Below are 21,721 nucleotides of genomic sequence, written 5' to 3'. Positions count from 1 at the left end.
CAGGTGCTGGAAGAACTCCTGGAGCTGTGGGTAGCTTGGGCATAAGTAGGGCCTTTTGTTTTGTTTTATATTTAATTTCCCCCAGGGATTTATCGGTGTTTATTACTACAACAACAAAAACAGGTGGAAACTGGTGGAAAAAACTATGAATAATTTTTATGGGTAAATATTGAGGTTTATTTTGGTGGATGGAAGGACAGGGGAAAGGATTCAATAGATTAATGCTTTGATGAATGGCATTCAATGTGGTTTGCTGCAGAACTAAAACAGAACTCAAAACACAATGCCCCTCTGGGTCTAAGAAAACAATATATCTCTAATCCCCAAACAAAACTTTTCATTTGAATAAACAGTTTACAGTTGTAGACGAAGAACTATTAGCCTATAAATATTTACATTTAATAATTGGACCACACCATTTGCAGTGCATACACTCAACTTCATCCTTTTCTCCTCTGTTTTATTTTTAAACTTTCGAATACTTCCATATGTTCTGAAACATATTCTGATACAGATTTTCGTTTTCTTCCCATTTTAGTGTGTCCGATCTTTAAACTGTTATCTGCTAACAGCTTGAAATGTGTACGTGGTGGGCGTGAGATTTGTCAATATGTTGAGATGCGCATGCACTTCAGGGCTTGCGTGTGTGCCTATTTGTTTATTGTGTGCATCTTTTAGACCAGAGGTTCTCAACCTGGGGGACTGTGAACAGGTTTCAGAGGATCCTCCAAAATAAATCAGAAAGCAAGGCTGGCATTAGACTCACTGGGGCCCAGGGCAGAAAGTCGAAGCCTGAGCCCCACCATGCAGGGCTGAAGCCAAAGCCTGAGCAACTTAGCTTTATGAGGCTCCCTGAGGTTTGGGGCCCCAGGCAACTGCCCTGCTTGCAACCCCTTAATGCTGGCTCTCGGCTTTTAATCTACTGGATATGCAGAAAAACAATTGCTGTGGCACAGGTGGGCCACAGAGTTTTTATAGCATGGGGATGGGGGGGAGCTCAGAAAGAAAAAGGTTGGGAACTCCTTTTCTAGACTACTACATAGCTTTACTTTAACAGGCAGCTTTGCATATATAAACAAACTAATGTATTATTGTAATATATATACCTCATGCAATGTATAGTATTTTATATATCTGAATGATACGAAAGTAGGGTGAAAATCGGAAAAAATGAATAATACTTTTTATAAAACCTGGGTGTTTTTTTCAGTAAAAATCAGTTTAAATAGAAAACAAAGGGCTTTAGGCATAAGTTACAGCAGTACTAAAGCTGCGCTAATTTATGCGAGGTTGTGGCCAGATCTTCAATCCACTGCAACCGTTCTGCATCAAACACAGTCCAGGTGGACCAGAGTACCTGGCACACAATCTTCTTGAACATAAGTGTTATATAAAAAGGTCTGAAATTTTCTTTTAAAGTTTTTTTTCCCTTGCTTGTTTTTATATTAGAAATACAGGTCTTGACTAACCTGGATGACTGAAGAATTGACATCACAGATACAAAGAAAGTAAATCAATGGAGAGTTAAAATGATTTCTATTCAGACTGATTGAAACTCTTTGTTTTGTGTTTATGTTCATATCTATTTAACTAAAACACTTACGAGCACAACTCTCTTTATTAAGGATTCAACACCCTACCCCTTTGATTAGAGACTAAAAAAGATTCTAATTCACATCTCTGAATCATACAATAATTCTTCCACCAAAAAGGGAATACAAGATTTGTCAGTCCTGACATTTCTAAGGAAAAAAACCAATCCAACCCAGGCCAACACTTCCCATCCCCACCACACACAATTTTTCAAGCCTTAAATTTACAGCAGAAAGAAGCAAAGGGGCACAAACCCATTTTTATGCTTTTCATTTGAGGGCACTATGAAATCTGAAACTGTAAACATTCTTTGTAGTGAACTACTGTATACCGTATATACTTGTTCATGAGCGAATTTTTTTTTTTTTTTTTAGTAAAAAAGGGAAGCGCCAAAGAAGGGGGTCGGCTTATGAACAGGTATAGAGAGGGAGAAGTGGGACACAGCCCCTCTCCCCAACAGAGGGAGCAAGGAGAGGCAGCACTGCAAGCAGAGCCAGAAGGGAAGAGGCGGGTCCAGAGTCTCTCCGCTTCTGGCCACGCTGCTCTCCCCCCAGCCTCTGAAGCAGCTGCAGCTCCGGGGCTGGCAGGCTGCAGCCGTGTCACTCGGCCCCGCCCCCCCAGAGCAGGCTTTGGTCATGCCTCCCGGCCCGCCAGAGCATGCCGGCCCAGCCCGTTGGAACATGCTGTGGCTGCGCCACCCGGTCTGCAGCTCCAGCCAGGCCAGAGACATCCTCCCCTGGCCTGCCCCAGATAAGGTGGGAAGGGATGGGGTGGGGAGAGTGTGGGGGTCCCGGGCTATAGGGGCGAGGTCATGTGGGGGGTGGTCACAGGGGTTACTCCCCTGACCCCCAGCTTCTCTACCCTTCCCCCCCCCCCCCAAATTTCCCCACCAGTTACTGTCCTGGCCCATCAGGTTAAGCATCTGGTGCGCTGGGACAATTTACTTTTTACCTTTGTGCCTGTGGACGCTCGAGATAAACAAACCATCTCGGCCCGCCAGCGGCTTATCCTAATGGCCCGGGAGCCAAAGTTTGCTGACCTCTGAATTATAGGGTTGGCTTATGAACGGGTCATAAAAATTTTCCATTTTTACTTATCCATCTTGGGGGGGAGGGTCGGCTTATAAACGAACCGGCTTATGATTGAGTATATATGGTAAGTTATGACTCAAAACCATATCCTTTTGCATAAAAGCACAGAGGGGCAGGCAAATTTCACTGAATTTATACAATTACTTAATATGTATTTACAAGCAAATCAACATACCTTTTCTTTTGAATGGATAAATGTCTCCAGAACAAAGGAAGTGCTTAACTGCAAGAAAATGTTATACAGTTAATCAGTGTCCAGAATTATCATTTAAACATATTCTGTTTAGAAGAAATGCTTTATGATGTTAAGATACTTTACCTTTGCTGTCATTAGGGAGACTGCTTTTGGATCTGGTAATGTGCTTGGAATACTACTACACAACTGCCACATAAACCTAAAGTCAGTAATATATTTTGTTAGTTAAAATAAATTTTAAACATCTGGATTAAGTAAAAACATCTCAAAATAATATGTATTTAAACCAAAACTTACCCAAAATATGTATGTTCAAAAATGTTCTTGTCTTGAAGAAACTGCATGTTATCATGCCATATCCACTGAAGAAAAAATACTAACATCAGATACAAGAAAGCAGTTTACTTCATTAAAATTTGTGTGATTTTAAAAATAAAATTATAACACTTGTTGACTAAAAAAATCCAATCTTGTCTCTCAATTTTAGTTTAAAATATAGGTTCTATTTTTTTCATTTCTACTATGGCAGACTGTTTTGCCTGCTGTAATTAAAAACAGTTCCCAATATCCCCTCTCTTACACACACACACACACACACACACACACACACACACACCCCTTTCCACATACTTGCTTACCTGTCCAAGATTTTTTAAAATGAGTACCTAATACTAGGTTTCTAAGTCCATATTTAGGTGTCTAAATTAGTGGCACGATTTTCACAAATGCTAAGCACCCAGCATCTTCCACTGAAGTCAATTAAACTCATGTAACCCCACTAAAGCTAATAAATAAACATTAGAAGTAATGTCAATGGGGTTGCATGGGTGCAATTAAGGAGCATGGGCTTGATCCAAAGCCCATTGAAATTAATGGAAAGACTTATGGTGACTTCGATGAACTTCTGATAAAACTCTGAAGACAGAATTTGGGCCACTGTTCTCTTCCAAAACAATATTTTGTGCCAGATCTCCTTGATTGAAATTTTGTTTTTGACCAAATTGGTTTGCACAATTTTTTTCCCAATATGAATGATTTTAAACTTTAACTCTTTGCTGAAGTCTACTATGGATTATTTTTTTAATTGGGCAGGGCTGAAAGCATAATCTGATTGTCTAGCTAAGGACTAGACCAGTTATGCCCAACTTTTTCAGCCTGAGTGCCAAACATATAAGTGGCCACAAATCAGTACTTTAGGACAGATTCCCTGCCCTTTTTTGCTCTACTCAGGGCCACTCAGGTGGCAGAAAAGGAGTGTAAAAAAAACAAACAAACAAAAAAAACCCCAACCACATGCAAATCCCCTATTAGGGATACCACTGGCACAGGCAGAGATGCATCTCTAACAGGCACAGGGTTGACATGTTCAGCTCCTATGCCTCTTTCCCTGCAATATTTGCAAAGTACGTGCATGGAGCGGGTGGTAAGAGACGGGGAGAATGTGAGGCAAGTGCATGATGTGTTCCAACTATCTCCTGCTGGCACATAGTCCCTCAATAGCCAAGTCGCTTGGTAGCCAGCTGACAAGTTAGAGCAGCCCTCAGGCCTTTTATGTGCCAAAAAATAAGTGAGATGCAATGCGTGACTGGTTCTCAGCTTCTCGTCTTCCGCCTCACTTGGGCTACCCTGGGTAGCCATGTGGAGGAGTGGAACCATCCTCTGCTAGGCACTTCCCTAGGTCAAGCAGAGCCAGTTGAGTTCCTATCCTGCTCACAAGTCTGCAGGAAAGAACTACTTTCTCATTTCCCCTCTGAAACACAACAGGCAACTAGTGAATGAGCTCTTGAGCAGTTGCAGTTACTCAGAATACTCTCTGTCACGTCAGAGCTATAGTAGAGGCATTGCCTCATCTTCTCCCCATAGCAACAGGGCTGATTCAAACACTTCAGTTTAATAATCACAGGCCATAGTCCCAAGGTACAATTTGTAATCAATACAAATCTTCTTAATGCATTTTGCAATCAAAGACCACAATTTAGAGCCTTGAAGGCCACAGGTGGTTCCCAGGCACAGGTTGGACAGCTCTGGTCTAGTCTATATGACCCAGAGAAAAACTACTCAACTCAGAATTCCTGCTATAATTTTCCATTTTGTCATTGCTTAAATGAATGCAAAATTGACAGGATATAGAAGGCCCTCAGATACTATAGCCTGTTTTACACAAACCGTTCTGTTTAAGATCTCTGAAGCATATTAGCTCAAGTGAAAGATTTTCTCATCTCATAGAAATCATTTATTATAAATGTTTAACTATTTTTCTTGCAGCCCACTTGTAAGTACAATAGAACAGAAATGGAGTTTGGGGTTTGTTTGAAATAAACCAAACTCTTTCCTGTTTGGAGTACATCTCCAGCCCAAGTCATGACTATTTCAAATAGTATGTTGTGATACAACTGCACTTCTGGTGTGCTAGTGACAGTTGATTTTTGGCCTGAGGCCTTACTACAGAACAAGACATTCAGCTAAATTATGTCACAACAACTGCACAACCTAGTCTGTGTTATGCCTTATATATATAATGGACCATCTTCTTTATTGTGCTTTCTCTGATGATTATGCTGCCAGCTCTCAATTACATATTCTTTTCACTTTAGAAATACCAGTGAATTTCAGTACTTTATATAATTTAATATCCATTTTAAACTTTTTATACTGTTGCCAGCATTGCTATTTTTATTTAAATAAAATGGAACTTACAAAAAATACAACCTTCCTTTTTTTTTTTTTTTTTTTTTTTAAGGTTATGATACCAAGTTTTAGTTAATTTTTACTGCTGGGTTACAAACTCTGGAAAGTAGTGGAATATAATGGAAACATTGACACAATGTTAATTTTAGCAATGTAAAGAGTGATGTTATATTACAAAATGTTCTATGAAAGATGGCAAGCCTTTCAATTATCTTAATATTAAAATCAAATTTCATTTTCTATATTTACTCAGATCCCACTGATTTGGATAAGATTTCTTACTATATTTTTACATTGGTGTTAAAACAAACCAATTAGTACCTCCAGCAACTCTGATGAAACATCAAATTTGTAGTCTTTGCCATTTTCCTCCTCTGGTTCCATCCGTTTATAAAATAGCATGTACGCACTATGTGTCTTTAAGGAAAAGAAAAATCTGTATAATTTTTGCTCTTCAGAGAGATTACTTAGGTCATAAATTTAAAAATATATTTATTTAGCAAATGAAAAGGGAAAAGGGTACCTTTTCAAAGGAGAAATCCATAAATTTATCAGTGACAGAATCATATGTCTTGGTCTGTCAAAAAGAGAACATGGGTTACTGAAAATATTCATCACAAACTTGTTGTTATGGCCTCGTTGCGGATGGTTCTGGTCTCAGTATGCAAGGAAGTAACTCCACTTTATGCCCTCCATGCAGGGTCTGCCATCAATTATATTCCTTGCTCATCATTAAATAATTTTAAGTTTTCTGTAGTAGCTTACTTTCATTTTTCAGGGTTGCATATGCAGTACTTTGACTCTGACTCCTCTCATATTTCTCCAGACCATATCCTCTGTTTTTGGAGTCTGCAGATGTTTTGCAGATCTTCTGCACGGAATCAATTTTGTGTTGTACTTTGGCATAGCAACTTTACCAGGTGGATTTCTTTAGCTTGTTTATAGAATTGTTGTAATAAGCTGTTATTAAGCATGCAAATCAGGAAAGCACACGGTCGTAAGTTTTTACACATTGTGAATGTTTGCAATTGGTTTAACAGTGCTTCGTACTAAAGATGTGTAAAAATATTCACACTGCTGACAAAAGGCAAATCCATACGGCAGATTCAAAAGCCAAGGCAAGAAGCTGGTACAGTCTTGTAAAGTAATTTGCTTTTAATATTTATTTTAAATACATGAAACTCCTTTCTCTGACCAAAAGAAAAACTATAACAGGCATAGGTCTGAATACAAAACATTAAAAACATCTGTTTAGTGCTTGATTTGCCAGTTCTTTCCGGACAGTAGTCTGAAGAACTACATTCTCTGGCAGCTACTGGTGGTTCCTGAAGCATTAATATTAATATGTTTTATATTTATTAAGTGCTTCTCAGTCAAGGATCTCAAATGCTTAAAAAAAAGTTATCACTATTTTACAGATCAGGAAACTAATGTAATGTGAATAACAATATACACGAATTATAAAGGATATCAATCACTATGCAACTGTTTATTTGGGCAAAACGCACCTGTATTTATAAAGTTAATTTATAGCTATTTCTTTTTTTTAAAACACATACAAAAAACTAATTTGGCTCTGCATTCCACACACAAAAATTCCCAATTCACTAAAAGAACTTTCCCCTTATACTCCAGGCAACCCACTCTCTCTCAGGGAAAGTTTGGGCAACCAAATAAGACTTTGCATCATGGCCTGAAAATAAACAGACTCAGGCTGCGCAGTCTCCTTGTCCCTACCACAACAAGTGTCTCAATTAAACTCCCTTAGCAGCTTCATATACATGTTGAACTGGAGGGGTATCAGGGCAGGGCAGGGCAGAGCACTATAGAACCCATGTGACAGTGTCCTCAGGGCAGGGCTATTGTCCAGTACTACCTTCTGAGATTACAATAAAAAAATAAATACAAAAAAATAAAAGGGGGGAAAAGAGGGGAAAAGAGGGGATAGAGACTAGAGGTAAAGGCTACAACTTACAGTCATTTCTCCACCAAAACATTCAGAAGCAAGCTGAGCAGAATCAAATGGTTTTACTTCAGCATCATTGAAAAGATACCTATAAAAAATTAAACTTTTGAATCAGTTGTCTGTTACCTCTCTTACAGTAGATGAAGAATACCAAGCTTCTACATCAAAAGAATGACATTTATACATGAAAGATAAAACTATGAGGAAGTAAAGGCAAAATTACATTCACATTGCCAGCTAATTTGTTATTTGTGAATCAGTAGCCAGGAAAATGACATGAGATTTTCAGTAGCCAGGAAAATGACATGAGAAAATGGCGCAGATTTTCTCCCTCAAGAGAAAAAAGACTTATTATTCAGAGATGACTTTCCAGTAGAATGAAAAGAAAATCATAGATTCTACCCCCCCCCCAAAAAAAAAAGTCTGTGGAGAGAAAAGGTTGATTGCTCAAAACCTTTGTACCCATTCTTAAGGGCAGAGAAGGAAGGCTTGGGCTTACTCTCAAAATACCACAACCAGACTTAGGCCTGATCTACACTAAGAGGTTATGTCGAATTTAGCAGCGTTAAATCAAATTAACCCGGCACCCGTCCACACAACAAAGCTATTTAGTTCGACATAGAGGTCTCTTAAATTCGATTTCTGTACTCCTCCCCAACGAGGGGAGTAGTGCTAAATTCGACATGGCCATGTCGAATTAGGGTAGGTGTGGATGGAAATCGACGCTAATAGCTCCGAGAACTATCCCACAATGCACCACTCTGTTGACGCTCTGGACAGCAGTCCGAACTCAGATGCTCTGACCAGCCACACAGGAAAAGCCCTGGGAAAATTTGAATTCCTTTTCCTGTCTGGGCAGTTTGAATCTCATTTCCTGTTTGGAAATCGTGGCGAGCTCAGCAGCACTGGCAACGATGCAGAGTTCTCCAGCAGAGGTGACCATGCAATCTCAGAATAGAAAGAGGGCCCCAGCATGGACTGATCGGGAAGTCTTGGATCTGATCGCTGTGTGGGGCGATGAGTCCATGCTTTCGGAGCTGCGATCGAAAAGACGGAATGCAAAGATCTACGAGAAGATCTCAAAAGCCATGACAGAGAGAGGATACAGCCGGGATGCAACGCAGTGCCGCGTGAAAATCAAGGAGCTGAGACAAGCGTACCAGAAGACCAAAGAGTCAAACGGACGCTCCAGATCCCAGCCCCAGCCATGCCGTTTCTACGAGGCACTGCATTCCATTTGAGGTGCGGCCGCCACCACTACCCCACCACTGACCGTGGACTCTGAGGATGGGATATGGTCGATGGCTGCTTCCTCGGAGATGTTAGCGGACGGGGAAGATGAGGAAGGTGAGGAGGAGGACGAGGCAGTCGACAGCGCTTACAACGCTGATTTCCCAGACAGCCAGGATCTCTTCATCACCCTCACAGAGATCCCCTACCAACCGTCACCAGGCGTTAACCCAGACCCTGAATCAGGGGAAGGATCAGTCGGTAAGTGTTTTAAACATGTAAACATTTATTTTGAACAGAACAGGAATATTAACAATGGGTTTTTCATGATTTGTTTGCCCTAGGCGCTTAATGTTTTAGTCCTTGGCAGTGCAACTACTGTAAAAGAATCTAACAATGTCCGGTTTATCATGATTAGTTTGCCCTACACGCTCTACTTTTTAGTCCTTGTCAGTGCAGCTACTGGAAAAGAAGGTCTATATGTCCGGGGATAGAACTGAAATCCTCATGGGACATCTCCACGAAGGTAATTGGAAAGCCTTTGCATGAGGTTCCTGGGGAGAGCGGCCTTATTGTGTCCTCCATGGTAGGAAACATTTCCTCGACAGGCTATCATCAAGTACTCTGGGATCATTGCCTTGCAGAGCATGGCAGCATACGGCCCTGGTTTTTGCTGGCTTTCACGCAGCATGCGTTCTTTCTCGGTCTCAGAAATTCTCAGCAGAGTGATGTCGCTCATGGTGACCTGCTTAGAATTAGGGGAATGTTACTATTGGGACTGCTTGCCTGTTCCTTTACAGAACTGTCACCGGCAGTTTACCGCCACGCGGTAGAGGCGGGAGAAGGGCAGCATACAGGGATCTTTCCCGGGGACAGCCGCGAGGGGGTGGGACAGGGGCAGAGTTCATGCTTGCCGGATTGCCGGCAGCAGGAACTGCCCAACGATAGGAGCATTGCTTTGAACGTGAAAGGAGGGCACTGCTCTAATTTAAGTTTTAAGCAGCCAAAAGTCTACGGCTTACCATGTCAGCCTGCTACCAGAATTCCGCTGTCCTGCCCCGCTTGTCTGCTCTCCACAGCAAGACCCCAGGCACTGAATGTGAAGGCCGAAAATTCAACCTTGTCCTGAGTGCGCATGTGATAGGTGCTGTGCATGGTCTTGTTCACAGAGAAAGACTATGTTCATTGTTCACAAAAAAATTATCTTTCTGAGGAATTCACTCCCTTTTTCCCATCCCACAGCTGCGACTGTCTCCCGACCTACCCTGGCATCCCCCTCGCAGAGGCTGGCGCAGATTAGGCAGAGAAAGAAAAGGACACGGGACGACATGTTCTCAGAACTTATGGGCTGCTCCCGAGCCGATGTGGCCCAGAAGGGAGAACATGTCGAGGGAGAACATGTCGCAATACCAGCGAGCACACAGCGAACGGGAGGAGAGGTGGCGGCAGGAAGACCAGCAGGCGACTCCAACGCTGCTTGGACTAATGAGGGAGCCAACGGACACGCTCTGGCACCTTGTGGATGTTCTGCAGGACTGGAGGCAGGAGGACAGAGCCCCACTGCAGTCTATCTCTAACCGCCCTCCCCCGCCACAAACTCCCATACCCCACTCACCCAAAGTCCCAAGAAGGAGGGGCGGCAGGGGCCGTGAAAACTGTCACTCCGCCCCTGCAGACTGCTCAAGTACCATAAGGCTCTCATTCCCAAGAATTTGATACGTCCTTTCCTTCCCGCCTCACCCAAGCCCCCGTCCCAGTTTCATCCCCTAACTGTGTAGTTGCTAATAAAAGATACGTTTCTGTTAATTACTGTTTCCATCATGTTTTTTTAGGGGAGAGTGTGTTTGAAGGGTGGAAGGGGGTTGGTAATTGGAGAGGACAGTCACCCTTACCAGGGTACAGACACGGGGGCAGGTTCAGCAGAAGGTCATACACACTTTGCAGTCACTAGGCACCCTGGTCAGTCTGGGAGGTGGTTTTCATATTCTGTGTGGGGGTTGCCATGTGACTTTGTGGCGGGGGAGGGCGGATAGAGATCTTATGCTGCGGTCCTTATCCTGGATGACAGAGCCACGCAGCAGGGGATCTGTAACTGTCAGCCCCCACACACAGAGTCCCAAAAAGGAGGGGTGGCAGGCTCCGTTGAAACAACCAGTCCACCACTGCGGACCTCTCTAGGAGCAGGAGCCTGTCATTCCTCGAGTTTAGAAGCGTTCTTTCCATCACTATGCCCGCTCCCCACCACAGTCTGCGTCCCAGTTTCAACACTTTACCGCGAAATCCGTAATAAAGAAAACGGTGTTCATTAACAAAGTTCCATTTATTTTATTTTTTAACGTGTGTTGGAAGGGGGGGGACGGGGTGAATGGGGTATGTAGCTGGATAGGATAGTCAACAGTAAGTGGGTAAAGAAACGGGGGCAGGTTCAGCTTCTGTTTAAACAAACTTAATAGTCACAGGTTACCCTGCTCACTGAGGAAGCTAGCTTTCAAAGCCTCCCGGATGCACAGTGCGTCCCGCTGGGCTCTTCTAATCGCACGGCTGTCTGGCTGGGCATAATCAGCAGCCAGGCTATTGGCCTCACCTCCCACCCCGCCATAAACGTCTCCCCCTTGCTCTCACAGAGATTGTGGAGCACACAGCAAGCTACAATAACAATGGGGATATTGGTTTCGCTGAGATCAGAGCGAGTCAGTAAGCTTCTCCATCTCCCCTTCAAACGTCCAAAAGCACACTCCACCACCATTCTGCACTTGCTCAGACGGTAGTTGAAGAGTTCTTTTTCAGTGTCCAGGGTGCCTGTATAGGGCTTCATGAGCCAGGGTATTGGCAGGTAGGCTGGGTCCCCAAGGATCACTATAGGCATCTCCACATCCCCAACAGTTATTTTCTGGTCTGGGAAGTAAATACCTTCCTGCAGCCGTCTAAACAGACCAGAGTTCCTGAAAACACGAGCGTCATGAACCTTGCCCGGCCATCCTACGTTGATGTTGGTAAAACGTCCCCTATGGTCCACCAGTGCTTGCAGCACCATTGAAAAGTAGCCCTTTCGGTTAATGTACTGGCTGGCCTGGTGGTCCGGTCCCAGGATAGGAATGTGAGTTCCATCGATAGCCCCACCGCAGTTTGGGAATCCCATCGCGGCGAAGCCATCTATGATGACCTGGACGTTTCCAAGGGTCACTACCTTTGACAGCAGTAGCTCAACGATTGCATTGGCTACTTGCATCACAGCAACCCCCACGGTAGATTTGCCAACGCCAAAGTGATTCGCGACTGACCAGTAGATGTCTGGCGTTGCAAGCTTCCAGAGGGCTATGGCCACTCGCTTCTGGACAGTCAGGGCTGCTCGCATCCGGGTGTCCTTGCGCTTCAGGGCAGGGGACAGCAACTCACAAAGTTCCAGGAAAGTTCCCTTCCGCATACGAAAGTTTCGCAGCCACTGTGATTCATCCAAGACCTGAAGCACTATGCGGTCCCACCAGTCTGTGCTTGTTTCCCGGGCCCAGAATGGCCGTTCCACAGCATCAACATGACCCATTGCCACCATGATGTTCACGGCGCGGGGTCCCGTGCTTTGTGAGAGGTCTGTGCCACTCTCAGACTTCATGTCCTCACCGCGCTGCCGTACCCTCCTCGCCCGATTTCTCAGCATCTGCCTCTGGAAAAGGTGGATGATAAGGTGCGAGGTGTTGACAACGGCCATAACTGCAGCGATGGTCACAGCAGGCTCCATGCTCACAGTGCTGTGGCGTCTGCACTTTCACTCACCAGAAAAGTGCGCGAACTGATTGCCCGCCGGCGCTTTCAGGGAGGGAGGGCGGGAGTGACGGTTGGATGACGACAGTTACCCAAAACCACCCTCGACACATTTTTTTCCCCAGCAGGCATTGGGGGCTTGACCCAGAATTCCAATGAGCAGCGACTGCGGGAACTGTGGGATAGCTGCCCACAGTGCACCGCTTCCAATGTCAATGCTTGCCCCGTTAGTGTGGACTCACAAAGTCGAATTACTGTCCTTAGTGTGGATACACATGTTCGACTTTGTAATATCGATTCCACATATTCGATTTAAGTACAATCGAACTACTCTCGTAGTGTAGACATACCCTTAGACAGCTGAAGGAACATCTGACTGTAAAGGACTGACTTTTTTTTCCAATGAAGAGGACCTAGCTCTCTTTTCTGAAAATCTAAATTTGTTGCCTGACAAGTTAGAGGGGGGTTGAATCCACTGTTTCTCACAAAAAATGATATTCCTTGTTAAGGGAAATACTATGTAATAGAGGTGGAACGAGATACCCTGCCTTCATGGACAAATCTCATAATGCTCAGCAAACAAATATAGAGGAGCGGAGGATCTTAGTGGACAGCTTGAGGGAGTCCAGCACAATATCATTTAGACTACTGAAAGCCAAAGGAACCCTGGATGGATAGATGGATCTAGATCTTCAATGTTTTAGGAAAGGAGCAAAATTTATTTTTCTAAGTCAGAGGACATCTTTTCTTCCTCTGAACCATGATCAACAAGAGAAGTCACAAAAGCTTGAGAAGAAAAGGGCAATGCCAGAGTCTTAAAATCCAACACCACTAAGCAAGGAGATTGATACAAGGTTTTTCCAAAAGTAGCCCCATTAAAGAACATTACAATATGAATGTGATGTTCAGCAAAAATGGACATGACTGTTACAAGAGGAGGTCTCTGCCAAAGACCTCTGCTAGAGGAACTGCCTCCCTCCCTTTCCCTTTTCTAGTGGGGATAGGAAAAAATAAAGGCTACAAAATTTTCAGACATACCACTGTTAATTACATCTGGTAAATGTTGAACACTGAGAAAATTCAACAGCTTGGAAAACACTAGCAAATTTGTAAATTCCAGATGAGACAAAACAATATTTTGCATGTATCAAAGTATAGTAAGAACAAATTTTGATAACTGATGTGTAACAATGGAGAATTTCCCAGATGTAGAGTTGAATAGATTTACAGAAAAGCAAAATGAAAAGTTAAGCACCTCCATGAAAATTGATAGTTAAAAACTGAAAACAAAAAGGACAAAGTTGAAGGACAAAGAATAATTATAATCATAATGGAAACAAGTTGGGTTTTTTTTTCTGAATCTGCTTTACAAAAGGAAATGTAAACATTATCTTCCAAGGATTGGCATCTCTGACATACAGAAACCTAGTCACCTTACCAAAGTTGTTAATGTGCATTCAACTGCTAATAATACATTTTACTGCAATATTAATTAGCATAAAAAAGCACACAGTGTAAAGAGTAATAATTTTGTTCTGCTTCATGTATGTCTTGCATACATCAAAGTTATTACACAAGCATGTACACTGATTCTCTACAATCTTATGACCTGCATCTGGAACATCTTGTGCTGAACACATACAACCAGGATCAATAGCATATGGTGGTCCGCACTACTGGCACGGCAAAGTTAATAAACTTTACAAAACTGATGTAACACAAGCAAGAAATGTAGGAAAATCTGACCTATCTTTAAACTTCTAGAGTTTAATAGAGAACATACAGTGTATTCTAAATAGCTACTTTCTAATCAATTCACCCAATGCTCACCCTCTTTTAAAGACCCCACCAAAACCAGGAGAAAATGTTTGTTGATTGGAAGAAGATAAATTGATAAATAAAAATATTTGCAATTATTTAACAGGACAGTTCAAGCAAGGGAGTTAAAGTACCGTATTTGAAATAGATGACATTGTCACCTTAAGAATTTACCAATACATCACAATACAAATACATCACAAACAAGAATTATTAAACACTTAACTCACCATTTGTTGTTTTTGTAAGCATGGGGATTGACTATATCTCTGATAAAACTGTAGTAGTGACCACCATCTGCTGTTCCTGTATGAACTGTCACGCCTATCAAATCGTACTCGTAACTTTCAGTTTCTTTTAAATATTCACCGTCGTCCTTAAAACCTTAAATTATTTAATACTATATTTAGCAAGTTATTCCTTGAACCTTCACAACACTAGAATTAATACAGATAACTTACAGTAAATACTTCTTGCCAAATACATTAACAAACAGCATATTTCTTCTAGGCACTGCACATAGGTAGCAGCCAGAAAGCCAACACTCAACAGGTGGAGCATGGGTCACTATTCTTGTGAGGTTGCTTCTGACCCAGAATACAAGCATACATAGTAATGCTTTTGCAGTTTATGTATGCTCCTTACTGGTGGACCATTTAATAAAGTTCAAGAATTTGGCCACCATATTATCCTGCAAATATAAAACAAATCAACAACAATCTATACATAACAAGCCAGGAATTTATAATTCATTATAAAAATAGTTTTATCAATAATTTATATTGGTTATTGTGCTGTATTTACAAAGAAAATGATTTAGCAGTCACTGGATATTAAATACAATAAATTACAATTTCTTTGTAAACAAATAAAAATATAGGCTTCATAAGCCTTTAGCTGCTTTTTTAACCTCACATGAAGGAGAAGACAGAAAGATGTGGGATTAATTACATGAAAAACATGTTTAGAATTATTAACTATTTGGATTTGTGTGTATTGCTAAGAAATATTACTATTCCACGACTTTTTAGAGCTTAATTTCCATGAATTTCACCATATGCCCTGGGCCACTCGGCTATGCAGTTTAACTGACAATATATTATACTACTAGAAAATTTTTTTCAAAAGGTTGAATTTTCAGCACTGTTTGGCCGTTGGAAAACTATAGGGACAAAGCAAAATCAATTACCTTCTTTTCTGTCATTCTTTCCCATGAGAAAATCTTCTGTGTAAGGTGTCATATCCAAACGTAAAGGGAATGAGAAGTGTGTGTTGACTTTCTCCTTCATCATGGTGACCATATTAAATGTGTATCTCATAGTGTTGAAACTTAAGATGCGAGGCAATTTCTTAAAACATGCCCTAACGACAAAAGAAATTAATATTTAAGAAAACTGAATTGCTTAGATAATACTGCCACGAAATCTCTCACAACAAAAATCTCTCGTCATTCATTTCCAGCTCATGTTAGAAATAGTCACCTAAAATGTAAAAATCAGCTACCACAATCCCTTACACAGTATCAGTTAGTCACATTTTATAAAAAATCCTGTCATCAGATGACATGTAACAGGGATTACATTATGGTACTGGATAGAATACTGATTTAAAGCAGCCATTATTACAGTAAGCAGTACTCCCTACGGTAAAGATTACATCAGGGACTTCTTATAAAGAATAATGATTCTGTTTTGTGTGCTGTTTCACATTCCGTTTACAATCTGAAAAAAATAATCTTTTCTGATGAATATTTTCCATGCTTGGTCTCAGTCCAAGGATTTTTTTCATTTTTTAAATAAATCATATCAGTATTTTTGAATTATGAAAAGATGATGGAGGGAACACTTTTCCAATAGTGTAAATCTGTATTTTTCTCATTCCAGTCACACACGGCTGAAATCTATCATCTGAATTTTTCAATCTGGATAGTCATTAACAAAGACTAGGCCCTTTTTTACTTGCAAAAATAAAAAATAGTTGACTTATTAGGTTCTAAGCCTCGTTTTTTGCATACCCTGGCACCAACATCTGCTAACTACACTGCTAAACTGCCATCACCACTCAAATCTATGTACAAAACTCTTTCTTGTAGACATATTTCAATGCAGAACATATTGTGTGCTAAAATCTTTGGGCTCCAGAACATATTTATAAGATTTACAGTAGGGAACACCAAGGAGTCCTTGTGACTAACAAATTTATTTGGTCATAAGCTTTCGTGGGCTAAAACCCACTTCATCAGAGTGCCACAAGGACTCCTCATTGTTTTTGCTGATACAGACTAACACAGCTGACGGTAGGGAACCTTTCTCCTGTGCCACTTATAATCACTTCAAAAAACAACTGTGAGGCTTCCAATGTCAGGTGAAGATTTTAAAAATAAAATAAGAGGATACAGATAACACACATACTTTCTTTATGTATTTTAAAGAGCTCCAAAAGCTACTGAACAATTTTAAAAGCAGAAATCAAGATTAAAGAACCCTATCACTTTGTGTAAAGAGTAATAAATATATGGAATAAACTTCCAACGAAGTTGACTGATCAAAAACATATACAGTAAATGAGTTCAAAATACATTCAGATTTGTTTCTACAAAAGGAACAGTGAGGATTATGATGAAAAATGAGAGCATTGAGGCTACAGTTTTAGAAAGGCAGGCATTATGGAGTAGGTGACCTTCTCCTAAAATGTTTTATGTAGATCATTATATTTTTATATTGTAAGCTCTTTGGGATAGGGATCACATCTTTACATGTTTGTACAGTGCTTTAGATAGTGGGGCCAGGATCCTGTTTGGGTCTCCAGTTTTATTGTTATTCAAATATTAAATAATTATAATGATTTTAGATTATTTTTGGACTACTACTCTCACTTGATGGAAACTACGAACAGAAATTAATGGAACTAATAGTTAGAAATGCTAAGAACATTTGTTTATTCACTATTATACCTTTTTTCAGCCCGCACTTTCTTCCCACAGTGAGAGCAGGTATACATGTTGTCACCCTCCAAGGTATCTTTAATAGTTACTTCATCAAGAGATTCCTGTGTACAATGAACAAGAAAAATAAGTAAATGCTTTCATGGTTCAGATCTATCTTAGGTACTTAATCTGTTTATATCAGCTACATATATAGCACGCATTACTGTGGTATCTGAGCTCTTTGCCAAATTTCAATATATTTACACCCACAACAACCCTGTGAGATAGGGAAGTACTATTATCTCCATTTGTCAAATGGTGAATTGAAACAGAGAGATTAAGGGTATGTCTACACCCACAGTGCTGAGTCTCAGAGCCTGCGCCAACTGACTCATACTCGCAGGGTTAAGGCTGAGAGGCTAAAAATGAGTGTGTAGATGTTTGGGCTTGATCTGTGTCTGGGCTCTGAGACCCTCCCTTCTTGTAAGGTTTCAGAGTCCGAGCTCCAGCCCAAGCCTGAATTTCTACGCTCCTATAGCCCAAGTTAACTGACCCAGGCTCTGAGATTCAGCACCACAGGCTTTTTATCACACTGCAGATCTATCCTAAATGACTTGCCCATGGTCACACTAAAAGTTTGTGGTGGAGCAGGAAATTGAACCTGAGTGTCCCAAATTCCAGTCTTGCACTCTAACCATTGGGTCAGCCTTCTTCACAAAATGCATTAATGTTTTACTTTATTAACTATCAGCACATACACAAGTGTCAAAGAAAGGAAAAAACAAAATCAAATGGCTGATTTCATCATCATTAGCATATCTACCATTTTCCTTTTGACTTAAAATCATTAACTGGAGATCATACAATAAATCAATTAACACTAACATGGAAAAATTATGAAGATATCCAGCCCTTCAACTGGGAAGTCTTCCCCCTTATTCTGCATGTACTGATAGACCTTGCACTTCCGTAAAGGAGCTTTGCTCATATTAATAGTTTATGGCTACAGATCAAGCATCATTTGGAATACTTTTCAACATTTTCGTTTTCAGAAACTATCTCCTTCCTCCTTCAGTTCTGCAAGAAGACTGGCTAAGGAGGCAGTAATCTTATGCCAAATTATAAATCATACCAAACCAGCAGATCTTAGAAATTTGTCACTCTCACCTAGAAGATGGCACGAGTGTGACTTCCACTCTACAAAATCTATCTTCTTGGCATCTTTATGAGTCAGGATGGTTCTATGAGATCTATATGGCTAATTTTCTCATTTGCTGAGACAACTAATAAAGACAGGTGTGACATACTGGGGTGCAATCCAGACCAGTGGGAGCTGTGTCACCCTTTCCCTGGAATACCTTGCAATGCCTTACTGTTGTAGCTCCCAACCTGGACGCTCACAAACAGCTTGCCAGCATGCAGATCACTTCCAGATGTGTTTGTTACACCCTGGCTTTCACCAGCCTTGGTTATATTGCAGGGTGACCCATCACATTCCAGCCCTGGATTTTCCCCCAGAAATGTATGTCCTGTACTGCCCAGCCTTCTCCTGGACAATTCAAATATATTAAATCCATTATTCTTTTAAGGGAATAATATACAACCACTTGCCACCTTAAATGGAGTTACCCAGACATTTCAACTTAAACACACTGGATTAGATAAAACACTGAAACTAGTTTATTAACTACAAAGTGATGGATTTTACGGGAATACAAGTGATGAGGCTTGTCAGAAATGGTTACAAGAAAAAAAGATAAAATGCTTTCTAGTGCCTAACGTAATGAACTATATTAGATTCAAGCAAAGTTTCTCACCACATGCTTCCAGCAGTCTTATTGACCAACCTCTAGGTCAGGACTCCTCCCCCAGAGTCGAAAGGCTGCTTCTTTTGGCTTCTCAAAAGAGGTGGACAGGGAAAGAGAGGAGAGGTCCCTTGGGGTGTTTACCCCTCCTTTTTATAGTTTCAGTCCACCTGAATATTCTGTTCATTCTCTTAAAACCACAGTAAGACCAACATTGGCAACACTGTGAGGGGCCGTTGAGGTCACATCATGTAGCTGGGACCATTTGCAGAGTTCGATGGCCTCCTGACATAAATGGGAAGAGATGCTGCCCTATTTGTTGATGTAGTGCATTGTCAATGTGTTGTCCATCATGATCTGCATTACTAATTCCTGGGGAGCATATTGGAAAGCTATGCAGGCCAGTCTTACCACTTTAGCTCTAAGAGGTTCATATGGAGTTTAAGGTTGACTAAGGACCAAAGCCTTTGTACCTGGAAGTGACCCAAATGAGCCTCCCCACCCCTCCCTGATGCATCCACCAGCAGCATTCAAGATGGAGCCAGGGATAGACAGGCATGCACTGTGGTCAGCAGTTTTGCCAGTAATTTGAATATGTGGGATTGAATAGATTAGAATCTATCATTTGGTAAGCACGCTCATGCTTGTGAGTCAAGCAGGGCTCCTAGGTATTCTATCATATGAGAGACAATTTTTCATATCTCACCCGGAGTCACGACTGAGAAAATTAAGATAATACCTGTTGTACTGCTGCTACAGTTTCAGCCGAGGATGAACCTCAGATCAGCCAATCATCTAGATGTGGCCAGATATGTTTCCTGAGGTTTGCCGCCACCATTGCAATACTCTTGGTACTATGGAGAGTCTGGAGGGTAGACTCTGGAGTCTGGTAGTGATCTGACCTGGCCCTGAATCTCAGGTACTTCCTGTGGGCCAGATGAATGGCAATGTGGAAGTACACATGTTGTAGGTCAAGAGCTGTGAACCAGTTCCAGGCTTGGAGCATTGGAATCAAGTGGAGGCAAATGTTACCATCCTGAATATGAGGTGGCACATGTATCTGTTGAAGTCTCCTCGATCTAGAATGGGATGAAGACCCTCTTTCTTCTTCGGAATGGGACAATACTGGGAGTACCATCCATTTCCCCTTTATTCCTGTGGGACTACTTCTACTGCTCCTGTTCAGAGCAACAAGTATCTTCTGTTTGTAAAAGGCTCTTGTGAGAAGGGTTGCTGAAGGAAGACAGGGGAGGGAGATAGGTATGGAAAGAAATTGGATGGTGTATTCATGGGTAATGATCTCCAGTACCCACTTATCCATGGTAATGTCTGACCATGCATAATGGAATGGAGCAAAGCATTCTCCAGACAGCACCCTGGAGTGATTAGTTCTGGTGTAGCTCTCAACCCATGTGTCAGATCTGCTGCCGTGAGGATGGGGCAGGGTATGAGGTTGAGGGGTTAGACAGCATTTTCCGAACGGTGGGTCCCTACCCACCGGTGCGTTGTGGGAAGATTCTAGGTGGGTCCTGGAGCCTTAGGCAAACATACACATCTCCTGGCCTGGTGTGGGATGGAAGGCCCCAGGGAGAGAGAGCCCATCCTGAAGTCACCTCGCAGCAGAGGTTCCTGTCCTGAAGGGCTGGGCCCAGCTTCCCACTCTGGGTATTGTGATCTGGAGCAAAGGGTTGCAGTGCCACTCAGGTTTGACCCAGCCACCCCACCATCATGATGGCCAGGCCAAAACTGAATAACAATGAAATCTCATGTGCCAAGCTGCAACACCACTCACTCAAATTTGACTCAGGGAAGGCTGGGCTCATGAGGAGGCTGGGCCAAACCTGAGTTGTGCTGCGACTCTGCGCTTCAGGGTGTAACACCTGAGCAGGGAGCCGTGACCAGCCTTGCAAGACAGGAGCTACTGCTGTGGGATGAATCCAGAGCAGACTCAGTCTCCAGCCCCCAGCCTCATCTTTGCACTAGGCCAGGGTGTGTGTGTGTGTGTAGTCTTTTTTAGAAAACGACCATATATATATCTACAGTAACTCCTCGCTTAACGTTGTAGTTATGTTCCTGAAAAATTCTAGTTTAAGCGAAACAATGTTAAGCGAATCCAATTTCCCCATAAGAATTAATGCAAACCACCAGAGATCCAAGGTTAGGATAGGAGTAAAAATACTCTGGCACCTGACAGCATTCTCTAATGGAGGTGCAGTGGTCAGTGTCAGCCATACCACTGTGGTAAGGTCTAGAAGCCTCTGGTGATGAGGAGGAGAAGCTGTGTGTAGGTGTCTCTGCACCTCAGATCACTGCTCCTCTAGTAACTGGGTGATGGGAATCTCACTGTTGCCACCATGGCCCATGCAGGTAGGGTGAATGCTGGCTGAGCCACTGTCACTCCTATGGTTGTGGGACAAAGGGTTCCTCCGATCTTCCAGTGTTGGGAAGAACCATATTGGAGAAAGTTCCCTAACAAATGTCGGGGAGAATGTGTGCCATAGCGATAGCGACCATGATTATTTCCCTTTTATAAGTGGTGCTGATGGTGGCATCTCTGATGGCATCGGGACCTTCCAAGTTACTGGTTGGCATCTCTTAGTTGAACTAAGCCATTTCCAGATCGTATTGTCTGTACCAAGGTCAAGATCA

At 42.0% G+C, this 21,721-nt stretch overlaps 1 protein-coding gene across 5 annotated transcripts in view; it reads right to left on the bottom strand.

The window, feature by feature from the left end:
- The window catches only part of USP34 (ubiquitin specific peptidase 34), a 264,685-nt gene that overhangs the window by 56,784 nt on the left and 186,180 nt on the right, over window positions 1-21,721 (bottom strand). For all 5 annotated transcript variants that reach the window (XM_054021746.1, XM_054021747.1, XM_054021750.1 and 2 more), the window contains 9 exons: window positions 17,295-17,389; window positions 15,531-15,703; window positions 14,572-14,725; window positions 7,544-7,622; window positions 6,092-6,145; window positions 5,890-5,985; window positions 3,178-3,242; window positions 3,004-3,079; window positions 2,860-2,907 (listed from right to left, as the gene is read on the bottom strand). In XM_054021746.1, coding sequence (XP_053877721.1) covers window positions 2,860-2,907; window positions 3,004-3,079; window positions 3,178-3,242; window positions 5,890-5,985; window positions 6,092-6,145; window positions 7,544-7,622; window positions 14,572-14,725; window positions 15,531-15,703; window positions 17,295-17,389 — 840 coding nt within the window. The remainder of the gene's footprint in view (window positions 1-2,859; window positions 2,908-3,003; window positions 3,080-3,177; window positions 3,243-5,889; window positions 5,986-6,091; window positions 6,146-7,543; window positions 7,623-14,571; window positions 14,726-15,530; window positions 15,704-17,294; window positions 17,390-21,721) is intronic.

The sequence above is a fragment of the Malaclemys terrapin genome, chromosome 3 (assembly GCF_027887155.1).
Source record: "Malaclemys terrapin pileata isolate rMalTer1 chromosome 3, rMalTer1.hap1, whole genome shotgun sequence".
In the NCBI taxonomy this organism is placed as follows: domain Eukaryota; kingdom Metazoa; phylum Chordata; order Testudines; family Emydidae; genus Malaclemys; species Malaclemys terrapin.
This window is presented reverse-complemented; position numbering and strand designations above follow the sequence as displayed.